The sequence below is a fragment of the Chelonoidis abingdonii genome, chromosome 8, assembly GCF_003597395.2.
Source record: "Chelonoidis abingdonii isolate Lonesome George chromosome 8, CheloAbing_2.0, whole genome shotgun sequence".
Classification (NCBI taxonomy): domain Eukaryota; kingdom Metazoa; phylum Chordata; order Testudines; family Testudinidae; genus Chelonoidis; species Chelonoidis abingdonii.
In genome coordinates this window covers 34,036,516-34,063,398 of record NC_133776.1, presented here as the reverse complement: position 1 = coordinate 34,063,398, position 26,883 = coordinate 34,036,516, and the positions used below count along the sequence as shown (strand labels likewise).

The following is a 26,883-nucleotide window of genomic DNA, read 5'->3' as shown; positions in this document are numbered from 1 at the left end:
GCCCCAGGGCAACAGTAATTTAGAGGGCAGAATATGTAAATTTATGCTAAAGGACAGCAACTGTTCACTCACGATACAAAGAGTAGTCAAGGATTAATGATTTGTCATTGACACTTTAGCCCCCAAAAGCCTCCCTGCTCCCCACTGTCCACACAGGATTTCCTTTGTTTACTGACACCCTGTGGCAGATGTAAAGAGCAGGTCAAATTCTAGTACAGAGGGTGAAAAACAAAGGCTGAATCAGACACATTGAAACAGAATTTCTCCAAGCCCATGCTGAGGTTATATTTTAGGCCAAGAGACCCTTTCTATCAGCCTCTATTGAAGACGTCAAATCCCACTTTACGGGCAGTGAACCACTTCAGTCCAGAGGTTCTAAAACCTACTGTAGAACTCACCCCAAGCACTCTGAAGGAAAAATCAACCTGCTTTGCTGAGACCACACACATTTGGAAAAAGTCATCTTTAACTAGCATAGATCTGCTCCTCCATGCCAGCCAATTAACACCCAGCCTGCATTCCCAAAATACAGACACCCTAGATGGGTTGGATTCACAGGTCTTGGATAAACCTATCCCATTCCTAGTTGGTGAATGTCATAAACAAAAGAGAGCCAATGCCCCATTCAGGGAAGGAATCTTCCCCTTCAAAAACACACAGTAATTCAATACTGAAGAAATTCACCGTGGATCCATCATTTCTAATTAACTACTGTCCAGGATCAAACCTCTGAGCTTGCTCACAAATGAAAGGAGTTAGCCAAAAAAGATTAACTACAAGCTCATCAACAGTTATCCAGAAAATGCTGCTGTCCACCGAAGAGGAGTGGTAGAGATTATGGGAAAAATATGCTAAAATACTTAAATCCACTCTTCAGAGATGCACCCAAAGAGGAGTGATCGGAAACTATAGCTCTGCCACTAGACCCCTCACCTGTAAAGTCCCACATGGATCAGTTTTCTTTCTGGTCCTATTCAACATCTACATGCAGCTGCTCATCTTACCATTCATCATAGACTGGAGTGCCAGCAATACACAGATAATATGGATCTACTCATCCATCCCTATGTACAACTATTACACCCAAAAAACATGCTAAAACAAAGGTTGCGAAGTCAAGCACTGAAAAGTTAGGCAGCCTTAATTCTGGCATTTCCTATGAAGCCTTAATTCCACCCCTTAGTGTGTACATATTATGAAACAGTCTTCAATTACATGATCATATACTCCCCCTTACACCCTCCCCCACATCCCACCTCCGGATCCCTACCTCAATGCACAGAATGGACCTGTTCTGGGGAGGAATGGGGGTTGTGTCTTAAAAGATTTAGTTGCCAGAGCCCTGCTTCATTTGTTGCAAAAAGTTGGAAGGTGTGTAGTTCTTAAATAATGCTTTTCATTAGTGGCTCTCAAAGTGCTTTACCAAGAAGTACCAGTACCAAGGAGGTCCATTTTACGTAAGGGGAAATGGAAGCAGAGGAAAATGAGGAATGCACATTGTATTATATGACTTGTCTAGCATTACACAGGAACTCTGTGGCAGAGGAAGAGAGAGAATCCAGTTCTTCAGGGTGGCATTCAGTTACCTCACAGAACCATCCTTTCTCTTCCTGCAATCCCCTGCCTCATCTCTTCCAAGGTAGTGTGGCCTAGTGGATAGACAGATTAAGTCAGGATATGTGGGTTCTGTTACTGGCTCTGCCACTAACCAGCTGTGTGCCACTGGGCAAGTCACTTCTCTTGGTGCTTCTGTTTCCTCATCTGCCTTGCTGATTTAGGGAGAATGACAAGGTTAAAAATCTAGTTCATACTTGTGGCTTCTTATTGCTAGACATTACAGGAAAGACAAAATGGTACCTATGAGTTGTAACAAAAATAGTGCCATGAGACAAGTTTCTTACACCAAGCTATTTTGTCCATGAAATAGCATCCCTCTATTTTAAAACTACTAAATAAAATGGAGTAGAATTGGAAAATTAAAACATAGTAAAAGGAGGGAATACACCAACCTTGAGGATGAGTGGTCTGAAGCAACTTATCTAGATTTCAACCATGATCTCCAAGGAAAGTATCTGAAACCTAATGTTTAGGCCAGACCATCCTCTCCAACAGAACCTGAAAGCATCATTGCTACTGTGGGTAGCAATTTCAAGTTAGCATCTCAAGAAAAACATTTAACAAAAACACTCACCTACCCTACTTGACCCTTCTTATAAAAAAGATCCTCCCATCTTCTCTGGTTTGCATAAAAGGCAGTAAAACTAAGATAGAGGAGCTGCTCCAAATCACACTGTTTTTCCAATCTGCAGGTGGTCAGATAACAGCAATTTTGTACAGAACTGATCACTCCTAATTAATCTTTTCAGTGCTCCAGTGAGTTAAGTATTAATATCCATTTTCTCTGTGAAGAGGAAGAAAGAGGTTAAGTGACTTGCCCAAAGTCACACAGCAAATAACTATCAGACTGATAGTTTAATCTGAACCACTACTGTGAATCTGGCAAGTCAGCCAGCCTCTGTGTAATATGAGCCTGATGCCATCACACCATTACACAACGCATTATCTGAGAGAGATGACACACATGTAATCACAACTGCCCCATTTTTAAAAGACAGCATAATTAAACATTTATGGCAGCTTGAGAATCACAAATCTGGGCCCGTTTCCAGTTTTGTCATAGGCATGCAACCAAAGGCACTGAGACTAAGTGCTTCAACTGCCCTATCAGTTTATTTCATAAGCTGGTGTGTGGTTTCACTAAATAAGTATGAGGATAGAATATTAAGGGCAGTTGATGGAATAGAGGTGGACAGAATTCTGGCTTCCTAGCCCTGTTCACATTTCCTAGACCAGAGGTCATGAACGGTTGTAGGGTCAACATATTCAATAGCCTCATGGAAGCATTAGCAGAGGCAAGGTGAACCATAACTCCCCTGTACCAGCTACTGTAATTGATTACATAAGAGTACTGTTTGTAAACTACTACTGTATTTAGCAGAGAGTGTCCTTTAAAAAAAAAAAAAAAAAAAAAAGATTACTCACACTGACTATTGTGCTAGTCGTTTATTCTTTCCCACCCGGAAACAAGCAGACCACAGGACTTACACTATGCAACTCCAGCTATGTGAATAATATAGCTGGAGTCAACATACCTTTGGTCAAGTTACCACAGGGTCTACACCACCGGGGGGCGAGGGAGGGGGGGGGGTCGACAGCAGAAAAACTCCCCCATCAACTTACCTTACTCTTCTCATTGGGGGTAGAGTACAGGAGTCAACTGGAGAGCAATCTGCTGTCAATTTGGCAGGTCCTCATCAGACCAGCTAAGTTGACCACTGGTGGATTGATCTCAAAGCATCAATCCTGGCTGTAGTGTAGACTTGCCAAAGTGTCTCCAAAAAGCACTCCCAAAGTTCTCTGTAAGCCAATGGTCTACAGTCTAGAGTTAGGGAACCTGTAGCCTAAGCTAAAAAGTCTTGTGGTTGGATGTTCGATGGCAACATCATTAGGAGGATCCCTTTACTAGAGCTGATGTTTCCCAAAAACAGCTGGAAATGGGTGCTGTCCCATCTGAGTAATTTGGGGGACTAAGGAAGTTGTGTGTAAAAGAGTCATGCATAGTACTCCAAATATAAATAATGCTGTGAAGTTGCACAAGATTTGCTGTGTGGCTGAAGTGAATTTAGCAGGCCAAACGTTAGAGACATGTGTCAGTGAGGGCTATTCCCAAACACACTTCAATTTTCTCTCTCATGCTACTTTTAAACAAGACTGATGGAAGCTTCAGCTAAAAAAAAAGTATACCTATGAGCAGAGGCCAGAGCTCAAAAATTTCAGCCTGAAAAAGTGATAGTTTCAGAAAGTTATGACTTTGGAGACAAGTGTTTCTGTCCTAATCACCTATAGTACTCCTTATAGTTAAGGTTGCTTAACACCCTCACTGAGCTAAAGCTTGTGTGTAGAAACTTGAATTCATTAACATTTGTGATGCACAGAGCAATTCTTGGATAGAAGTATTAATATTTAGGATAGTACTGAGTAGGGTGGATAGAAACTGATTTTTAAGTCAAGGGATTTTTTAATTTAAAAATTTAACATTTTATTTAAAAAAATAAGTTTAGGCCTTAACATAGGAGATCTTTTTCCAAATTTAATCTGTTAATATTTAATAGAAGCACAAAAAATTCTGAAGCGTGTAGTAGCAAACCACTGAATTGGTGACAGTCACAGGCTAAGCTCCTGAGATCAATCTGCTGAAATGCTAAACCAGCATTTGACAGAATTATCCTCTTCTGCACGTGCCAAGAGAATATCTTCTTCATTTTTTTCAACTAGATCAGTTCAATGACTTGTTCAAATAGCCATTTGGGGGTTAAAAAAAGCAGGAAAGCTTGTTTTCCTCTTCCAAACTGTCAGGGATCTGATCCTTACACATCACCCCACTGGGGTTTTGAGAGAACACCACTCAAATTAGATCCAGTCACTCCAGTAGGGGCATTCTATAGCACTTCAGCAATGATGAGTTCTCAGCCTTCCAGCTAAATCTTTCTGCATACTTCCTGCCTTTCAGAGTCCCATGGGACAAACAAAACTCAAGAGTAGCAAAAACACAGAGAAGAGACACAGATAGTTCAAACAACATTAGCCTCTACTCCCTCAGAGGGGCCCTAGCCAAGTCAGAATTCAACTCAAAGTCCACTGAAGCTATAGAATACAGCACCCCTTATTCTTAGGGGAGTTGGATTCTTTTTTAGGCAAGCTTTTAGGCTCTGCTCACCACCAGGCCTCTTCCCAAGAGCTGGGAAGCTCAGCACTCTGCTCCCTCACACAACTGCCCTTCCTCCTTAAGTTTCCTCCCTTTAAACTCCTCCCTCATTCCTGGCATGATTTGCAGGTGCAGAAGGGCACAGCTGCTCCAGCCCAGAGTAGTTCCTTAAACCTTTCCAGGTTGGTGCAGGGTTTATACACCTCCATCTCACAGACTATGATTAAAAACTAATTGCACCCTCACACAATCTGCTAGTTTTAAAGTGCTGGAGGAGAGAGACCAGAAAGCATCTGTTTAACTCACTACCTACAGAAAAAATAGTTTAAAACTGTTTTATTAAAACAGTTTACCTAAACACAAAACTTGTTTTGAAAAAAATTCTCATGTCCATTAGGTGAGGTACTTTTATTTAATAAAATAAATGCTGTTTTTGTGCATTGTTAATTGAGTTTGACTTCCCCTCAGAAAAGAGCTTGACAAGTCACATTTAGTAAATAAGTACTTCATTTTTAACATAGCAAAGTGTAAAAATTAACAATCTGAATAAGTGTACACTAAGCTATATAGTTGCTTAAAAGTGCGTATGATGTATCACTCTGTTAGCAAAAAAGCACCAAGTTTAGCATAAAAGTTATATTTAGTTCCAAATCAACACATTATAGGTTGGTAACCAGTAAGAATCCAACCTGTCTTTAGGAAACCAAGATGTACAAAAGTAAAACAATAAAAATACATGGATTTAAAGCAAGGTTCTCTGCTTGCTGATTTAAACCTGATTAAAAACCAGTGATTAAAAACAAAAAAAAACAAAAAACACATCCCCCCAATCCACCCTGGTACTCAGGACCTCATGTATCCCACAATCCTGCAGCCATAAAACATTTAGGCAAAGCAAAGCCACCCCTGGCTGCAGAACTCTGTTCTAGAATCCAAGCCCTCATTCTTTTTTTAAGTTAGAAACAATGGCTGTGGAGAAGCATTCCAAATATAAAGTTAACTAAAGTAGCATTGACTTCCTGAATTTACTGGCAGCGTGAAATAGTATTTCTACAGGGTAAACTAACCCATTCATCTGAATTTATTTTATTTCAGCGTTAAATATGCAAGTTTCAAAATGAGCATGTTTAGTTACATCACTGACTATTTTAGCTTAAGTCTCCCACTGCTATGTTTATCCCACAATCCCAGACAGCCTCCCCTTAAGCCAAAAGCTCCAGCTTCCTCAACATCCTCTATTCAGTTGTCAAAACTTCCAGTTCCATTTCCACTTTCTTCTCTAACCGCAACATCTACATGCTGATATGGAGCAATTTAAAATTAACACAGTATTTATTCTATAGTGACTAGTTCATACTTACAAGACATGGAACTGCAAAACTGGTAATCTAATCTGGATTGTCCTACTAGACCAACTGCACGAAGATGAAACAAGCATCTTCAGAATGCAGAAATGTACGTTTGGGAATGCCGAAGCATATGTGCACTCAGTTCTTGCAGGGCACTATACAGCTCTGCAGTGTGGATATACTTTTGTTAAGGAAGCAGTTGGAATCAGTATTCTTGTGATCGTGGCAATAGGGCAGGAATTCTCAAACTTCATTGCAATGTGACCCCCTTCTGATAACAAAAATTACTACATGACCCCAGAGGGGAGACTGAAGACTGAGCCTACCTGAGCCCTGCCACCCAGAGGAATGGGGGGGAGAGGGGGGCACAAAGCCCAAGCCCCACTGCCCTGGGGGGGAGGGAGAGGGGAGGCAAAAAGAGAATGGGAGGCCGAGGCCAAAGCCAAAGCCCAAGCCCAAGGGTTTTAGCCCCAGGCAGAGGCCCTGTAACCTGAGCCCTGCCAGCAACGGCTGAAGCCCTGGGGCTTGGGCCCTGGACCCCAGTAAGTCTAACAGCCCTGGCAATCCCATTAAAATGAGCTGGTGACCCACTTTGGACTCCCAACTGTTTGAGAGCTGCTGAGGTAGGGCTTATAATGAAAAGGAGGTGGGGAGAGGGGAGGAAGGAGATAGCATAGAAGACATTAACACTAAAAGCACTAGCATCAGCATAGGATGCATTTAACTTGCCCTACCCAGCTTTGTACCTGCACCAATTACTAGTATCATGGGTGTGCTCCCACACATCTGTGTGAAGTTGGATGGTCTGCTGAGGCCAAGAACAGCACTACTGCACTGCAACTCATGTGTAACAGCATTTGGTAGGAGAGAAATACTACACAAAAGTCTTCTAGGCATTTCTTTCCGCCACTGGCTATGTGACACCAGCACCCTTTCTTGAGAGGCAGAAAAAGTGATAGGCCTCAGCAAAAAAGCTTGCTATGCCAGGTGACAATAAATCCAGATTTGTATAGCTCTTAAAAAGTTACACATTTGATTTCTAGAGGTGTTTTACTCTCTGCATATGCTTAAGTAGTAAAGTTATACTATGTTTATACAATTTGATCTTTCTAGTGCTGTGTCATTCAGTGCACACATGATACATGGAGGTGTGTGTTCATGTTTGATATCTCCCAGCTGGGATAGGGGAGGGGAAAAAAGTGCCAAGAGTCTACATGCTTAGGAAAGCAACGCAGCTACCTCAAGACCATGGCAACAAGATTTACTACAGAAAAAGCAAACCAACTGAGTCAACTCAACAGCAGAACAAAAGAAACAAAAAACCAAACCAACCACCAACTTCAAAAGACAGTAATTGGAATCATAACAGCAAGCAAGATTAAACAAGCAATATTTGTGGAAGAATTGCAGTACAGGTGGATGGAGCACAAGTAGTAAGAATTTTGTTTCTTAAGCAGTCAGTCATATGATAGGAGAGGCATGAAGGTGAGAGGGTTTTTGTTAAGGACTGACAATGCTCAGAGCTGGGAAGGACATGGAGACAACATAAGCTGCTGGAGGAAAGAATGATTTAATCATTTGACAGACAGTTAAGACAAGTGAAATGACTTTAAGAGCCACCATACAGCCATGCAACAACTGATTTTTTTAAATACACAAAGTTTTGGTTCCATGGAGGCAGGAACTTGTTTTTAAATTCCTACTATTACTAACATTAGTTCAGCTTCACTTAGCATTATTGGGAGCTCTGCTATAGATAGGATGCCCGGTAGCATGAGTAGCTGTAGAAATGCCAGTGTAGGCCAGCTACTAATCATCATGTCCTGCTCATCAATCTGTCTAGATCAGAGGTGGGCAAACTACACCCCCTGAGCCACATCTGACCCATGGGACCATCCTGCCCCGGCCCCCGAGCTCCTGGCCCAGGAGGCTAGCCCCTGGCCCCTCCCCTGGAGCCTCAGCTTACCCTGCCACAATGCTCTGGGTAGCAGAGCTCTAAGCTCCTGGCCTGACCCGGTGCTCTGTGCTGCGTGGCGGTGGTGGCACGATACGGCTGCAGCTGGGCAGCACGGCTGTAGCACCGCCAGCCACAGGTGTCCCGGCACTGTGTAGGGGGCAGAGAGCTGGGGAGGGGGGCTGTGAGATAGGGAGGGTACGGGCAGGGTAAGTGTTCGGAGTGGTGGTCAGCGGGGCTGGGGTGTGATGGTGGTGTGGGGGAAACAGGGTGAATGAGGGCAGGAGTCCAGTGGGCAGCTCAGAAGGAGGAGGGAGTTTGGATGGGTCAGCTAGGGGCAGTAAGGTGGGTAGATATGGTTAGAGCGGAAGAGCGGCGCTACGGTACGTTAGTCCAGTATGGCAAGAGCGAAGGGGGGTCGGGGACACTCCACCGAGAGCATGGGAAGACGGAAGGGATGCGGAGATGGAAGGGGCAGTAGAGGTCCAGGCGACAGTCAGGAGTGGGGGTGTGGATGGGCAGGAGTCCTGGGAGGGGGGCCAGAGTGGAGGTGGGGGCTGGTTAGAGTGCTGAACAGAATAGGTAATATTCTAACCAGCCATCCATACAATTTACCACCTGAGTGGCCCTCAGGACAAAAAAAAAAAAAAAAAGTTTGCCCGCCCCGGTCTAGATGGTGGCTAGAACCATCTTACCAAAACTAGAGCTGCTACCAGTGGAAAGTTTATTTGATACAGAGAGAGGTCTCGACCCAAAATGCTATTTGGTAAAGCTCCTCATGCCTAGACCTCACTTTTGCTTCCCCCAGTGCTAAATACATGAGTAATAAGAATGCAAACACAACCTGAATTCAGTATTACCAATCTGTTCAGTACTAGAATAAAAGCAATATTTCTAGTTCTGCATTAGCTAAATTCATTCTTAACTTTTGATTAAACTGCTACACAGCAACAACTGAAGTATCTAGAAGTAACACTTTCTAGAACAGGTATTCCAGAATAATGGTAAGAAATGTCTCAATTAGTTCAGAAAGTAACCTAGTAGACAAATTGCACAACTATTTTTCAATCAGAGAGCACAAAGCTAAAAAGGAACACTTTAATCCATTTAGCCTATCATAAACAAATAGTAATTAATATTAATAGTTAATGAAATATAAAGTCAGTTTAAGTAATGACGGTATGCTTTCAAATTTTATTCACAGTAGAAATGTGAAAATCTGAGGATTGGAAAAGAGGTCTAAACATACCCAAGAAACTTCCTGGTCAAGCAAACTAGGACCTGTTACTGTATCTGTAATGTGAACATCAAGTGACACCAGATTAATTCTAACTCGGTTCCAAACAAGATTCTCAGTTATGCATTTTAGAACTGGCTCTAAAGGCTGAAGCATTTGCTCTGACCAAGGCTTAAGTACATAGATTTTAACCAGAGAGTATTTGGAACATTCACTCTGAAGAGATACTGAAGATCGAGGGTGCTTCTAAAAGTGCATGATTTGGCAAATATTCTATCACCCCCCAAAATTCCTATATCCTAGCAAATAAACGAACTCTAATACAACAGGACAGTATCTAAAGATAAATGGATCTGAAGTCCTAGGAACAAACGTTTATTTATATAAAAGAAACTGTTCACAAACCCAAAAGTTTGTCCTTAATTTAAGAAAAAAGGAGACAAGGTTTCAGGTTCTTGAAAAAAGAAAAAAAAAAAAAGAACGACAAGCTTCAGTACTTGAGCTCTCTCACCTATATATTTCACTTTAGACAATGATCAACATAATCTATGCATAAACTTGGAAGGATTAATTTTTTTTAGAATGTTGATACACAATCAACAAAAGTTTATAGATGTAACAGGAGAAATGCTGCTTGAGAAGTTTGACTGAAGAACAATTTTGTATAGTTTGACGTGATGCGATAATTTATGTTTTAACAGCTATTAAGCATTAACTTTTTGAATCTCAAGTCTACCATCATTAAATAATTGCCTGATACATCAGTTTTACAACCGTGAAAATGTAGATAAGCTTCAAAAAATGCTTTAAAAAATGGGTATTATCTGTCAAAATTATAAAAAAATAAAGAAATATCAAGCTCAATCAAGCCTACCTATATCTAATGGTAAATTTACCATTGACTAGTTTCGACTATTAGACCAGAGACTGTCCACATGCTGTAGTATTAAGGCCTTCGATCAGGCTCCGATTCAAAAGCGATATCACAAAATCATCATATTCCAGGGAAGGCATATGATGACCCACCACAGGAAGGGAAGTCCTGCTATCTGTTTGCAAAGCTTTTCCATACATGAATTTGATTTCTCCTGCCTCCATCATCTCCAACTTAACCTTCACCCTGAAAGCCAGTGGCATGACGTAAACCCTCATTCCCTGTTTATTAAAGTTATTTCTACCAAAATAACGTATTAGTAACAAGCACAATATTTATCCTATTTTAGTTACTACCTGGCTAATTTTCATCAGCCTATTATTTACTGGAAGATAACTATTACTCTACCCTATTGCCTATTCACTGTTGTTCCCTGTAGTACTAGTTTTACTGCTTTGCCTCAAGTGGCTTAAGTGATGTGGCTTCTAATACTTCGCTTAAAGAGGTATCAGTCTAATAGGCCTCATTTTTAAGAAGCTTTTTCTGGCTTCAGTTGTAGCTATATTATTTTTATTTGTGCCCTCCTGTATCACCCAAAATAATTCCTCTCCACCACTGGTATTAATTTATAAATATCTGAAAGGCAGTCATATTCACACACCCCTTCTCTCCAGTTGCTGTTTATCCATTAGCACACATCTTCTAATTTTTTACCCATTAAATACCCGTCTCACTTCCATTTGCCGATATCCTTCTAACAAAGATGCGTCCATAGATGAATGCAGTGTCACCAAGATTATACAAAGATGTATTATCACCTCCTCTGCTCCATGACTTGACATATGTCTGCATCTGCAGCCCAGGAACTAAGTGGGATTTTTAAAAATCCCACCATGCCGTATTACATTATTTGTGTCTAATTTACTGCCCATTAACAGACTCTTATTTTACCAGTTTCTTGCTTTCAGTTAGTTTTATTTCCACACACCCGCACCCTCAGATGTAGGTCTGCATTTTCCCCCCCAGACATGAATTTAGTTTTAAGAGTCTGTACATGGGATGAGTTGATTCCATGAAGTAGTCATCCACACTGGAAGTCAAACTGTAGCTAAAATGGATAAACTGCCATGTTATCCATGTTTCACTGCTACACTTTTAACAAATAAAAAAAAAGTTATTCTTATTCAAAAACACACTTCAAATGAAGAAAGCCTACTCTGGCTCAATCTCTTGGAGTTAATGAAACCAGTAGGCTTGTCCTTAAATACTAGGACTACAGTTAAAATTAGATTACATGCATCTGATGAAGTGGGTATTTACCCACGAAAGCTCATGCTCCAATACGTCTGTTAGTCTATAAGGTGCCACAGGACTCTTTGCTGCATTTAAATTAGAGAGTTCTAGTGTCAGGAACATATGTAAATCTGATGCAGGACATTATTTTCAAATAGCTTTTGTATCACAATAGTGATATCACTAAGATCATCAAGTCTCAGCTTTTCTTTTTGGGGGAAAAAAGGTCAGATTGAAAGCTGGCATTCAATGAGTATGTGAAGCTAAATGTCTGTCCAGCCATTTCAATCTATTTTGCTCTCTGCATTCACTTGACTTTACTCCGTCCATGTGCTTGGTTCTACATTCAAGCAATCTTTCAGCTTCACAAACTACTATCCCTGGAAGCACACTATGTTCTATCAGATCTTCGATTATAACAAGTAGTACGTGGCATTATGATTGATAAGAAATATATTAATAACATGAACATAAGACTAGCCATACTAAGTCAGAGGAATGGTCCATCTAGCCCAATATCCTGTCTTTTGCCAGTGCCAGATGCTTCAGAGGGAATGAACAGAACAGTGCAGTTACTGAGTGATCCAAACTAAACCTCTGACAGCCAGAAGCTGGGACTGGATGATGGGGACACCCAGAGCATGGGGCTGCATTTCTGGCCATCCTGCCTAAGAACCACTGATAGACCTAGTCTCCATGATCTTACCTCGTTTTGTTTTGAACCCAGTTATACTTTTGCCAGCTGATGTTGCAAAGGCCAACTAGTTCCACAGGTTGACTGTATGTAGTGTGAAGAATCTTGCTTTAAAATTTTAAACCTGCTGCCTGTTAGTCTCATTGGATGACTCCTGGTTCTTGTGTTACATAAGCAAATAACTAACACTTCCCTATTCACTTTCTCCATGCTATTCATGATTTTACAAATTTTTCATCAGACCCCCCCTCCCTTAGCCTTTTTTCTAAAATGAACAGTCCCAGTCCTTCTAATCTCTCCTTGTATGGAAGCTGTTCCCTACTCCTAATTGTAGGTTGTCCTTTTCCAATTCCAATTTTTTAAGATGAGACAACAAGAGTTGCATGCAGTATTCAAAGTATGGATGTACCATGGATCTATGTAGTGGCATTATATGTTGTGTCTTATCGGTCCCTTTCTTAACGGTGTCTAACATTGTTAGCTTTTTTGACTGCTGCTACATGTTGAGTGAACGTTTTCAGAGAAATATGACACCAAGATCTCTTTCTTGAGTGGTAACTGCTAATTTTGATCCCATCATTTTCTATGTATAATTGGGATGTTTTCCAATGTGCATTACTTTGCACTTAATATTGAATTTCATCTGCCATTTTGTTGCCCAGTTTTGTGAGATCCTTCTGTAACTCTGCAGTCAGTTTTGGACTTAACCCATGTGTGAACTCTGCCACTTTGTTTACCCCTTTTTCCACATTCCAACATATAAAATTGTACTGACCTGCAATCAATCACCAGTCTCAAGGAATATCAGCAGTATGCCTATTCCTAAGAGTCTAGTGTCTGTCATTTACAGGCCATCTTAGGAAAGTCTCCTAAAACGTCCCCACCTTTTTAGTCACTATATTGAAATACGCTCATTTTCACCTGTACACTCGCATGGATACTATACAATAAATGTGCATTTTACTGACTGTACAAATTCCCATATCTTTAGAACAATGAACATCTTGTTTTCCAGAAATTATTTTGGAAGAGTTCATAATGAACCTGGAATCAGAGATTGACAAGATACCTCAGCCTCCACTTCCAAATACCAATACTTTCTGGAACCCCACGTTCAAAACCCAAGAAGGATGACTTAGCCTTTCATTCTTCTGAGGGAGAAGAATGAAGGGCTAACTGAGTCTTCTGGGCAAGACCTTAGAAAAGTACTCTCTCTGTTCAGCATGGACATTAAGAATTCTTCACCCCACTCCCACCAAATGTACAAGCATCCCACCAAATGTACTAAAGATAACCCTCTTCTCACTACTGCAAAAATGTTGTTGCTTGCAGATGTGTTGCCCACGCCCCTCTACCCAAGAAACAAATGCCAGCTATATTATTAGCCACCAAGAAAACATGTCACTTCGTAAGTGTAGGGACTGAACACCTGGTAAAAGAAAAGAAGTTGCAAATGTGTGGATGCAGTCAAATTCAGAACTTTGCCTTCTGGTGTAAAAAAAAACAAAAAAAAAGCAGCTATTATGGAGTTTCTAACTGAATACTAAAGGCCAACAGCTCTATCAGACAATACTTAAACTAGCTTTCCAAGCACTAATTAACCATATCTGCTTGGGGTGATGGGAAATAGAAAATGATGCATAGGTCAAAATGAGAATATTTGTTAATTACAGTATTTGCAACACAGTTTCATATTACATTCCAATCTTTTCAGTAAGTGTGTCTTGAATTGAAGTCAGCCACTCTGTGCCTAGTATTCCAATAATCTTGATAGCACTATTAATTAGCAGTAGTATCAATCCTCCTCCTTATACACATTACAAATATGGCTGAATCCTGTACTGGGTGATATGCAAGACATTAATGTCACTGGTCTCAGTAAGCACATGGCAAAAAATTGTTATAGACTCCCTATCCAGACAATTTGATCACGTGTGCTAAAACAGGAGTTGCCAGATGGAAGTAAAGACAATCCCACTAACTGCACAGTTGCATAGCGAAAGCAGCCAAGTTCTTACAACCAGATAAGAAAGGGCTATTATATGGCAGGATGGAAAAATATTTGTCCACACAACTGAGTGCCACAAGCACCTGAATACCATTCATTTAAAAAGAGACTAGTTAACAGAGGTCTGGTCTACACTACATGTTTAAACACAATTTAGCAGCGTTAAACCAATTTAACCCTGCACCAATCCACACAACAAAGCCCTTTATATTGATATAAAGGGCTCTTTAAACCGATTTCTGTACTCCTCCCCGACAAGGGGAGTAGCACTGAAATCGCTATTGCCATGTCAGATTAGGGTTAGTGTGGCTGCAAATTGATGATATTGGCCTCCAGCCGGTATCCCACAGTGCACCATTGTGACCACTCTAGAAAGAGATCTGAACTCGGAGGCACTGGCCAGGAAGACAGGAAAAGCCCTGCAAACTTTTGAATTTCATTTTCTGTTTGCCCAGCATGGAGCTCTGATCAGCACGGGTGGCGACGCAGTCCCAAATCCAAAAAGAGCTCCAGTACGGACAGGAGATACTGGATCTGATCGCTGTATGGGGAGACAAATCTCTTCTATCAGAGCTCCGCTACAGAAGACGAAATGCCAAAGCATTTGAAAAAATCTCCAGGCTATGATACACAGTCCACAGCACAGTGCTGTGTGACAAGCATAATGGAAAGCCAAAAAGACTCAAATGGACGCTCATGGAGGGAGGGAGGGGGGACTGAGGACTCCCACTGTCCCACATTGCCCGCAGTCTCTGAAAAGCATTTGCATTCTTGGCTGAGTTCCCAATGCCTGAAGGGTCAAAAACATTTTCCCGGGTGTTTCAGGGTATATGTCATCAATTTACACCCTTCCCCCCCCCGCCCCCACAAGAAAAGGGGGAAAAAAAAAAAAAAAAAAAAAAAAAAAAAAAAAACACATTTCTCTGCCTTTTTTCAACGTCACCCTATGTCTACTGCATTGTGGTTGGTAGACGGGGTGCTGCAGTACTAACATCAGCATCCCCTTCCCAGTGGCAGATGGTACAATATGACTGCTCCTCATTGTCATCATCAGCCCTGTGAGTGCTCCTGGCTGGCCTCGATGAGGTCGGCCGGGCACGTGGGTAAAAATGGGATGTGACTCCTGGTCATTCCCAGCAGAGGTACAGAACCGCTGGTAACCGTTTCACCATAGATACCTGTGAGGCTGAGCTCTATCAGCTCCCCCCTTCATGTCTAAAGAAAATTCTGTACTCCCTGGATATCATACCAGCTGGAGGCTTCCTCCTCATTTTCTCACTTAAAAAAGTCCAGTGTTCTTATTCCTACATTCTTTTTTACTTCATCACACAAATTGGGCACACTGCCATTGGTAGCACAGAAGTTTGGGGGAGGAGGAAGCAAACGGTGGGGTTGTTGCAGGGGCACCCCCTAGAATGGCATGCAGCTCATCATTTCTGTGGGATCTCTGGGGCTCTGACACGGAGCAGCTGTGCTCTCTGGTTCTCTAGTACACTTGCCCCATATTCTAGGCAGGACTGACTAGTTTTCGACAAAATATAAAGAAGGGAATGACCCGGGGAGTCATCTCATTTTTGTCCATGTGCCCCTGGCCGACCTCAGCGAGGCCAGCCAGGAGCACCCATGACAGCAGCAGACAGTACAAAACGACTGATAACTGTCATCTCATCACCAGTTTACAATGGCAGACAGTGCAATAGGGATGGTAACCATCTCTGCTACCTTGTAAAGGCAAATGAATGCTGCTGTGTAGCACTGCAGTACCACCTCTGTCAGCAGCATCCAGTACACATACTGTGACAGTGACAAAAGGCAAAACAGGCTCCATGGTTGCCATGCTATGGCGTCTGCGAGGGCAATCCAGGGAAAAAGGGCGCAAAATGATTTTCTGCTGTTGCTTTCACAGAGGAAGGATTGAGTGACGACAGTTACCCAGAATCACCCGCGACAGTATTTTTGCATTGGGATCTCAACCCAGAATTCCAATGGGCGGGGGGAGACTGCAGGAACAATGGGATAGCTACCCACAGTGCAACACTCCAGAAATCGACGCTAGCCTCGGTACATGGACGCACACCGCCGAATTAATGTGCTTAGTGTGGCCACGTGCACTTGACTTTATACAATCTGTTTTACAAAACCGGTTTATCTAAAATCGGAATATCCCATAGTGTAGACATACCCCAAGGAACAAAATCCAGGTCTCCTGAGTTCCTGTCCAGTTGACATGCACTGTATTAAACTGCCTTCACATTAAGAGCCCATCTTACCCTACCACAAAAAATGCCTCTTGAGATATTACAGGGTTCCATTGGCCTCAGTTATGTTTACTGGTTTATAGAAAAGTGTCTTCGTAATCTGTATCAATGTGGCATCACTGAAATAGCAGAAACAGAGGCTCTCTCTTTTAGCATGTTACAATGTAAATCAATTATGACAAGTGGTACCCACCATTTAATAGATTTCTTAGGCCGTCAGAAGCTGTGTTACTCAGCCTTTGGAATGTTTAATCCTTAGTTGTTACAGCCTACTGTTTAGCAAAACTACCAAAGCTGTATTTAGGCCCCATCTACCCTAAAAATACAAGCAATCATGGAATCCTGAATCAAAACATTTAGCACAGAGACACCTTAGACAACTAAGCTTGATAACATGGTTTAAAGCAACAATTGTTCTATAGCCAGATTATTTTACTGGTTATATCAGTAGTGTAAACAGGCCTCAAAGTCTTAAGGATCTGACAGCTAAAACAGGGGTAAACAAAACTCAAAGCTGGTATTTTTTAAAACCTTTTCTGCCTAGATGTTGCAATATATCACCCACTGTTTGGAGGCTTTTGCAATTCATGTTTCATTATCCAAGACTTTGCATCTTAGATACAATTAGACATTTCCTTGCATTGGAAGCTTCATCAGACTAAATATTATCTTAGTGTGCTTTCAGGGTCTAGTTTTGAAAAGATAAATAACCTGTTCACAGAAATAAAACACTGGCACCAAGCCTGTGGTCCCTGGCTGGAATAGTACTTAATTGATTCCATTCTTTCTGAAAGAGGTGCATTAACTGATCTATAAAATCCTGAAAATTGTGGGGTCTTTGCTGTGCTGAAGCTGTCCATGTGGTGTCTTAAACAGCTGTTTGTTCACAGCCCTTGAATGTTAACCATCTTGAGGTTTGAAATTATGCTCTCTCAGGAAGAGCAACAGCAATGCAAATTCATTTCTCAAGTTAGTCTGACAATCAGGGAGTGAAATGTTGAGCCAGCCCATCTCTTTTCCTGAGGTTTTAAGGATGGGAGGCTTTGTGGGTGCAGAAAGTTTTGGAGGAAGTGTTCTTTCATTTTATACAAGGAACATAAATGTACATGCACTTGAAGTCCATAGCTGAGGGCCTTATAGAAATTTATTAAGTGTGGTAAATAAAGGTTAAAGCTTACGACAGTTTGTTAGACCATTTTGAATACTGCTTAGTAATTAGCAGTCTCAAAAGACTGCTTTACAATATTTACTCACTAAAATATTGCTTTTAGGCTTATTGTACTCATCGGACAATTTTAGCCTTTTAATATGTTAAGTGATAGTTTAACTTTAAACATATCAGACACTCTAAAAAAAAAAACTCATTAAGAACATAAATATCAAGAATTCAGTTGTCTTTTTAATAACAGCCACCAAATCTCAGAACTCCTGGGGAGGAGGGGGAAAAAAAGAAAATAAAGGTACACAGTGGAAATAACATTCTTAATTATAAGATTGTTAGCTGATGCTTGACTTATACATGATATTTTTACCTGTACATATATGCACAGCGACAAAACAAATCTTATTCATGTTGAGGAAAAATTGTTAATTTTGTATTTTTAATTTCGTTTTTAAAGTTTCTTTCTCTTGTGATAAAGAATTTGGCCGTGTTTCCCAATTCAGTATCCCTTATTCAAGTTGCCTTGTCAAAAGATGACAGCCTGAGAACTCCATGAAACTCAATATTCAAGTATAAATTTAAGCTTATGCTCTCAAATAGAAAAATTCAGAAAGTCATCCTGTTACAGTAATTTTTTATGATGTGGCCTTAAATCCACTGTATCAATATTGCTGCTGAACAGGATGAAGAAAGAAGACTGCTTACACTGAAACTCACCCTGAATTAGGATGATTAGTGGATGGCTGCACACATCAAAACCACCCTGAAAACAAACCGAACGCACTCTAAAGGTGTTTCCAAACTGTATGCCAGACTTATGAGGTGAATTTAGGCCAATGCCAAGCTCTCATTTCTTTCCCCTTGTGTAAATGCGACACAATCGGGCCTCACATGCAGGCCTCTCTCTCTCCATTTCAGAGAAGACCTTTGTTCCATACGTCGATGTTTTTCCCCCAAAGCCCGTGACACAACTTTCCACTCTTCCCCCTATTATTTTCCGGTTCACAGTCTAGACTTTCAGACTCCCGATCCCTTAAAACACCCAACTGCGGAGAAACCCGATGAGCCAGTGCGTTAGGACGCAGGGGGAGGGGGTACAATAAAAAAGTTGAACAGCAGGAAGATGGGCCCGCAGATCTGGTAAAAGCCCCGGCATCGGTTTGTTTACCAGCCCCAGACAGCAAGGGCAGCAGCTAGGAAGGGATCGGCGCGAGTGCTGCAAGCACCACAAAAAAAAAAAAAATCTTCACGGCTCCCCAATACCCAGCTACTCTCACAGATACGGTATCACGGGACTAGCAACGAAGGGGGTGACGGGGGAAGAGAGAATTTACGTGTGAGCATTATGCAAACAAACGGCAGGACCAAGGGACTAGTTACTTCACTGAAAGGAACAAAAAAAGAAAAAATAGAGGGTGGGGGGAGAGAATCAGCTCCCAACCGACGCGGGTGGAAATAATCCTGTAGTGGGTAGTCAGTATCGTAACTCGAATCAACACCCTATCCCGTCCGCTTGGGAAATATGGATGGCGGCTGATTATTTTGCCTTTTCTTTCTCCGGCTAGGATTTTTGTTCCTATTATAAAAAAGGAAACTCGACAGCTGCTTAAAAAAATAAGTATAACTGCAACAGGGAAAGGGGGTTCATATGGGGGGAGGCAAATACAAATCGGGTTCAGTAGCGTCCACCCTGACACTAGCCTTTTGTATTAACAACTACCCAGGCCACAGAGCTAGTCGTAGCTGGTGCGGAAGAGAGCTCCCCACCTTGGGGCTCCAGGCTATCGGGAGCATTGTGTGAGGCAGGGATTGGGGGCAGCTTCTCTCCCCCCAACTCCCAAGCTAATATTTTGGGGGCGGTGGGGGTGCACTGAAGTCAGCTTCCAGTGGCTGCTTGGCCATTTTGTCAGTTCCATTTGTACCACCTCCACCCCCTCATCCCTTCCCCTTCCTCAGTGAGGGCCTCACCACTAGAATCCCATTATTAAACCCAGGGCCCCTTCGGCCCTACCCGCCCCCCATAGCATCTCCCCATCCCCCGATCATTACGCCTCCCCCCAGGCCCCAGCACTCATTCTCCCACAAACAATGCCTAGGATGGCGCGTCTCCCCTCCCCCCTGTCCCGGGTAGACGGGGAAGGGCAGCTGAGCTCATACCGGGGGTGACAACAGGCCTGACCAAGGGAGCCTAGAGCAGTTGAGGGGGCCCGGCACCCCCTCTCATGTCCTCAGTGCCCAAGAAAGGGGAAGGGGTTCCATGTACCTAGTTTGTCCCGATGCGGCCTCCGCAGACGCTCCGTACCACCCCAGCAGCAGCTTCCCTTCCCTTCAATTATCAGCTGAAACCGAAGCACCGACCAGCGCGCAGTCCGCCTCCGCAGCCGAACCCCTTCCAGTGGCACGGAGGAGGCTGGGGACTACTTAACCCCCCAACGGGGCCCGTAGCCTCTGCCCGTCCCCCCTGCCTAAATGCGCTCCCTCTGCCCGGCTGGCCGCCACCCGCGAAGCCCCTGGACCGGCGGTTTGCTCGTCCAGGTTCCCTGCGCTGCCAGGCGTTTCTTGGCCTAGCGAGTGGTATCCTTCCGCCGGGGTCGTCACCCCTGGGTCCATGCAAGTATTTCCCCTCAGGTCAGCGGGACTGCAGGGACTGTTTTTACCAACTAAGGGGTGTACAGGACCCTCCCCGCCGCTGGGGCGAAGACCCCGCTGGGCTAGAGCGTTAATATCCACCCGGCCCCTTTAAGAGGGGGCTGGGCTCCCAGTGACCTCTCGTGAGGCCCGCCCCTTCCTGGTTGCCATAGTCACCTCTTGCCAGCGTCCCAAAATGGCGTCTCTACTGCAGGAGAACCTGTTCGAGACCCGCGCGCAGGCCCCGGCCCCCAGCAAGGACTTCTACCAGCTGATCGTCACCCGGAAGGAGGTGGGTGAACGAGAGAAGGAGGCCCTGCCTGTGGCCGCCGTCAGCGCCCCCATCCCACTGTTAGCCGCCCACCGGGCTGTTGCAGCTCCGGTTCGCACGCAGATAAGGCAACTCAGCGGGCTGTCGGGGCAACCCGAAGCTTGGGGAGGGTCTACGGATCTGTCTCCGGTCGGGGATCCAGAGGGGGTCCTGGCAAAGGCCGATGACTAGGAGTCTGGCATCCGGGTGGGGAAAAACCACCAAAGATGGGCCCAGAGGGGCAGAGAGCGCATAGGATTCCTAAGCGTCACTGAAACGTGCTTGTGAATATATGGGAAAGCATTGCCTGGGGGAAAACTCACTGACCAAGTATCCAGGGAAGTGGGGGTATCATCACTGAATGGGACCTGAGTAGTAGTTCATGTAAAGCATGTAAGGTCTGAGGCTCCAATACGCATTGGAAGATATCTCCAGTAAGGACTTCAGGGCTAAAATGAGAAAGTCACCAACTGAGTATGAAAAGGTGTTGCAGAGTGATGATTCAGTAACCTTGAAAACATTTCACAGTTGCATGAGATACTGTGACCTTGACAAAAAAATATAGAACAAATTAAGGGACTTTCAAAACTGTCACAAATAAGTGATCCAGTGATTAGAGAAAACAACACAATGCTGAGAAAGGTCACAATGCTTTTCCTAAGGAAAAGCAGGTTTTAAAGGAGCTGGAATAAACTGAATCTACAGGCAAATCAGTAGCTTTACATTGAAATATCCCACCAGAAAGTGAAGTGAATAGCTAGGAAGAATTAATCTGCCCGGACAGGAAGCCAATATGTTTTCATAATCTTACAAGATAATACATGTCAAGACACTTCTTTGGCAGGTTAGTTAGAATCTTATTTCTCTTCTAATGTCCAAGGGTGGTCCAGAAAGAGTGTTCAAAATAATCCTGAGTGAGATTTTAAGTGTCTTATTGAAACATACTGCAAAATCCTTTATCATAAGAGTAAAACTGATGCCTTAAAACAGCTTTAAAATTAATCTCCAATAAGAGAGTCTCGCCCACAAATGATGGCATTAATTTCCACTTCTTTAAAGATTTACTTCAGTTTTGTTTCATGTTTACCCTAAATTTGACTGAGATTGATCTTGAAAGTGAAGGTATTGCATGGAGAGAGCAGGTGCAAGATATGAATACTGAGCTCTGTCTCAAGCTGTGTGTATCAGTTTTAATGTTGTGAGATTTCAAAAATAATATACTAAACGAGATTTTAATGGTCTCATTGAAACTCATAGCCAAATTCTTTGTCACAAGAAGGAGATACTTTTTATATGTCATTAAAACTAATCCAAAATGACAAAGATGTCTTCCCCCCAGTTAGGTGAGAGTTGGCAGGCCTGTAAAATAAGCAAACCAAAATTGAATCTATAACTCCAAAATGAATGCAATTCTAAGCTTTGATCTTTATGTCTCACATGCTTTTTCTTTTGATCTCTTCAAAGCTAATTAGTTTCCTTCTAAAAGTTGCACTCTAGGTAGTTGTTGGTTTGCTTTTTTTTCAATGAATATGAAAGTATGCCACTCAACAGTAGCAACAAAAATAATTTAAATTTCAAGAGTTTCAGTTACAACTTCCTTTTGGACTTGATAGCTTTCTGAAAAATTCTGGTTTGAGGCTGAAATTTCAACACTGGGTGTCTGACTAAGATGATTTAAAAAAAATGTTAATTACATTCTGCCATTTTTGAAAAAATATATATTGTTGCCTCCTGAGCGGTTTGGCAATATCTGGCCCCCTGAGAGTTGTTTCAGTTGGGTGAAGAAATTGATGATGGAGTCAGGTATTTCTTTGATGTAATCTGTTTATTGACTGCAAGTGTACAAATTCCCATTTCCCTATACACAGCAGGAATTAAACAGCAAGACAGTTACTTTTCTCACAATTCCAAGTCCCTTTCTAGCCAGCGCTTAGCACAAAAAGCGCTCTCTCTCAGCTTTTTCTCAGGGCCATGCTCTGACTTCTTGTTCTGCTGTCTTCTTTTCTGTGTCTGTTTCTGTGGTGTTTATCACTGCTTCCATGTAACATACACCAGTCGAGTCCAATAAAACCCTGCCCCCAAGATCACAGAGCGACCTCCTGCCACGTGGCTAAAATCTACTCCAGCCTTGGATGCGGCTTTGTTCTGGGCACAGGCCCCTATTGTTTCATCCATCTATACTATAAAGTAGCTCAATTGCTCTTTATATTTTCCTCCAAATGAAGGGTGGCTGTTAATATCCAGCAGTTTCAATGAGGTTTAACCCAACCCAACATGGTTTTAGTAAAGGGAAATCATGCCTCACCAATCTACTAGACGTCTTTGAGGGGATCAACAACCATGTGGACCAAGGGGATCCAGTGGATATAGTGTACTTAGATTTTCAGAAAGCCTTTGACAAGATCCCTCACCAAAGGCTCTTATGCAAAGTAAGCTGCCCCGGGATAATGGGAAAGGTGCTCTCATGGATTGGTAACTGGTTAAAACATAGGAAACAAAGGGTAGGTATAAATGGTCAGTTCTCAGAATGGAGAGAGATAAATAGTGGTGTCCTCCAGGGATCTATTCTGGGACTAGTCCCATTCAACATATTCATAAATGATTTGGAAAGAGGGGTAAACAGTGAGGCGGCAAAATGTGCAGATGATACACAATTACTCAAGATAGTTAAGACCCAGGCAGACAGCAAAGAGCTACAAAAGGATCTCTCAAAACTGGGTGACTGGGGAACAAAATGGCAGATGAAATTCAATGTTGATAAATGCAAAGTAATGCACATTGGAAAGCATAATTCCAATTATACATATAAAATGATGGGGTCTAAATTAGCTGTTATCACTCAATGTGCAGCAGCAGTCAAAAAAGCGAACAGATTGCTGGGAATAATTAAGAAAGGGATAGATAACAGGACAGAAAATATCATGTTGCCTCTATATAAATCCATGGTACACACACATCTTGAATACTGTGTGCAGATGTGGTCACCCCATCTCAAAAAAGATATATTGGAATTAGAAAAGGTTAAGAAAAGGGCAATAAAAATTAATGGGGTATGGGATGGCTTCCATATGAGGAGAGATTAATAAGACTGGGACTTTTCAGCTTGGAAAAGAGACGGCAAAGGGGAGATATGATTGAGATCTATCAAATCATGACTGGTGTAGAGAAAGTAGATAAGGAAGTGTTGTTTACTACTTCTCATAACACAAGAACTAAGGGTCACCAAATTAATAGGCATCAGGTTTAAAACAAATAAAAGGAAGTATTTCTTCATATAGTCAACCTGTGGAATTCCTTGCCAGAGAATGTTGTGAAGGCCAAGACCATAACAGGGTTAAAAAAAGAACTAGATAAATTCATGGAGGATAGGTCCATCAATGGCTAATAGCCAGGATGGGCAGGAATGGTGTCCCTAGCTTCTGTTTGCCAGAAGCTGAGACTGAGCAACAGGGGATGGATCATTTGGCAGGGGATTACCTGTTCCGTTCGTTGCCTCTGGGACACCTGGCACTGGCCACTGTCGGAATATAGGATACCAGGCTAGATGGACCCTTGGTCTGACCCACTAGGGCATTTCTTATGTTCTTATGACAATATTGATATAATAGGCATCACAGGCCTGATCTACACTATGGGGGTCGAATTTAGCCACATTAGGTCAATTTAAAAATGAATGCGTCCACACAACCAACCTCATTCCATCAACCCAAAGGGCTCTTAAAATCAACTTTTGTACCCCTCCTCGGCAAGGGGAATAGCACTAAAATCGACTTTGCTGGGTCGAATTTGGGGTAGTGGAGATACAAATCGATGATATTGGCCTCTGGGAGCTATCCCAGAGTGCTCCATTGTGACTGCTCTGGACAGCACTTTGAACTCCAATGCACTAACCAACTACACAGAAAAAGCCCCGGGAAGTTCTGAATTTCATTTCCTGTTTGGTCAGTGTGGAGAATTCAGCAGCACAGGTGACCATGTAGTCCCCCCAGAATCATAGAGAGTAGAATGTTTCGATGCTCCCCCATCATCTCCATCCTGGAGGTTGTCGCAGATTAGAAGATGAAAAAAACGCATTTGTGATGACATATTTTCCGAGCTCATGCAGTCCTCCCGCACTGATGGGACACAGCTTAATGCATGGAGGCATTCAGTGGCAGAGGGCCAGGAAAGAATTAAGTGAGCACGAAGAGCAGAGGCAGGACGTGATGCTGAGGCTAATGGAGGAGCAAACAGACATGATGAAGTGTCTTTTGGAACTGCAGGAAAGCTAACAAGAGCACAGACACCCACTGCATCCACTGTATAATCGCCTACCCTCCTCCCCATGTTCCATAGCTTCCTCACCCAGATGCCCAGGAATGTGGAGGGGGGCAGGCTCCGGGTACCCAGCCACTCCACTGCAGAGGATGGCCCAAGCAGCAGGAGGCTGTCATTCAAACAGTTTGATTTTTAGTGTGGCTATAATAAGCAATGTGGCCTTGTCCTTCCCTTCTCCCCCACCCCACCCAGGCTACCTTGTCGGTTATCTCTTTTTTCTTCTAAATTAATAAAGAACAAATACATTGTTTCAAAACTCTAGTTACTTTATTTCAAAGAGCAGAGGGTGGTTGGCTTACAGGGAATTAAAATCAACAAAGGGGACGGGTTTGCATTAAGGAGAAACACACACAACTGTCACACCGAAGCCTGGCCAGTCATGAAACTAGTTTTCAAAGCATCTCTGATGTGCAGCATGCCTTACTGTGCTCTTCTAATGCCCTGGTATCCGACGCAAAATGATTGTTTGCCATTGATTTCATAGAGGGAGGGGCGACTGACAGCATATACCCAAAACCACCCCTGACAATGTTTTTGCCTCATCAGGCATTGGGAGCTTAATCCAGAATTCCAATGGGCAGTGGAGACTGCAGGAACTGTGGGATAGCTACCCACAGTGCACCTCACCCTAAGTCCATGCTAGCCGCAGTAGTGAGGACGCACTCCGCTGACTTAATACACTTAGTGTGGACATATGCAATTGACTGTATAGCATCAATTTCTAAAAATCGACTTCTATAAAATTGACCTAATTTCATAATGTAGACATACCCACAGAAACTTGGTGGAACAATAATAATCAGTGGGATACAATAATACCAGGGTACAAAATAGATAAGAGTGACAGAATAGGTTGTGCTGGTGGGGGTAGGAGGGAGGAGTGGCACTATATGTGCACTATATGTGACAAGCATAGAGCCAAATATAGTAAAAATCTTAAATGACTCAAACTGTACCATAAAATCTCTATGGATAGAAATTGCATGCTTGACTAATAGGAGTATAGAAGTAGGAATAGATGGTGATAGAGATTGTGAAATGCTCATGGAGACTAGAGAGGCTATAAAAATAGAAAACTCAGTAATAATAGAGGGTTCCAACTATCCCCATGCTGACTGGGTACACATCACCTCAGGACAGGATGCAGAGACAAAGTTTCTAAACAAAATTAATGACTGCTTCTTGGAGTAGCTAATCCAGGAACCTACAAGGGGAGAGACAATTCTTGATTTTGCCCTAAATGGGGCATAGGTTCTGGTCCCAGAGGTGAATATAGTTGAACTGCTTGGTAATTGTGATGATAATGTAATGTAATTTAACGTGCTTGCAGGGGAGAAAATACTAAAGTAGCCCAGCGCAGTAGCATTTAACTTCAGAAGGGGGGACTACACAAAAAATGAGGACACTAGTTAAAGGGAAATTAAAAGCAAGTCACAAGAATGGAATGCCTGCAGGCTGCATGGAAATTATTTAAAAACACCATAATAAAGGCTCAAACTAAATGTATACCCCCTAATTAAAAAAGAAAAGAAAAGAAAAAAACGGTAAGAGGACCAAAAAGTGCCACCATGGCCAAACAAGAGAGTAAGAGATGGGGTTAGAGGGGAAGAAGACATCTTTTAAAAATTGGGAATCAAATCTTACTGAGGAAAATAGAAAGGTGCATAAACTCTGGCAAGTCACATGTAAAAGTATAATTTGGCAGGCCAAAAAGGAATTTGAAGATAAACTAGCAAAAGACACAAAAACTAGGAAAAATGTTGCGAAAAAAAATTTAAGTACACAGATGCAGGAAGCCTGCCAGACAATCAGTGGGGCCAACGTGATTTATCAGGGTGATAAAGGAGCACTCAAAGAAGACACGGTTGTTGTGGAAAAGCTAAATAAACTCTTTGCATCGATCTTCACTGCAGAGGATGTAAAGGAGATTCCCACACCTGAGCCTTTCTTTTTAGGTAACAAATCAGAGGAACAGTCCCAGAGTGAGGTGTCAATAGATGAAGTTTTGGAACAAACTGATAAATTAAACAGTAA

General features: G+C 42.5%; 2 protein-coding genes across 10 annotated transcripts in view; one reads left to right on the top strand and one right to left on the bottom strand.

Annotated features, from left to right (window-relative positions):
- Positions 1-20,307, bottom strand: part of TRIP12 (thyroid hormone receptor interactor 12) — a 174,203-nt gene extending 153,896 nt beyond the window's left edge. For 4 of the 9 annotated variants that reach the window (XM_032765634.2, XM_032765637.2, XM_075068497.1 and 1 more), the window contains exon 1: positions 19,858-20,307. The gene's annotated coding sequence lies outside the window, so the exon portion shown is untranslated. Of the gene's footprint in view, positions 1-2,191; positions 2,402-19,857 lie in introns of all 9 variants that reach the window. The other 5 variants (XM_032765638.2, XM_032765639.2, XM_075068499.1 and 2 more) reach the window with 3 other exon arrangements.
- A 77-nt stretch (positions 20,308-20,384) lies between these two features.
- Positions 20,385-26,883, top strand: part of FBXO36 (F-box protein 36) — a 64,455-nt gene continuing 57,956 nt past the window's right edge. The window contains exon 1 of the mRNA XM_032765641.2: positions 20,385-20,514. Coding sequence (XP_032621532.1) covers positions 20,419-20,514 — 96 coding nt within the window. The 5' untranslated portion in view covers positions 20,385-20,418. The remainder of the gene's footprint in view (positions 20,515-26,883) is intronic.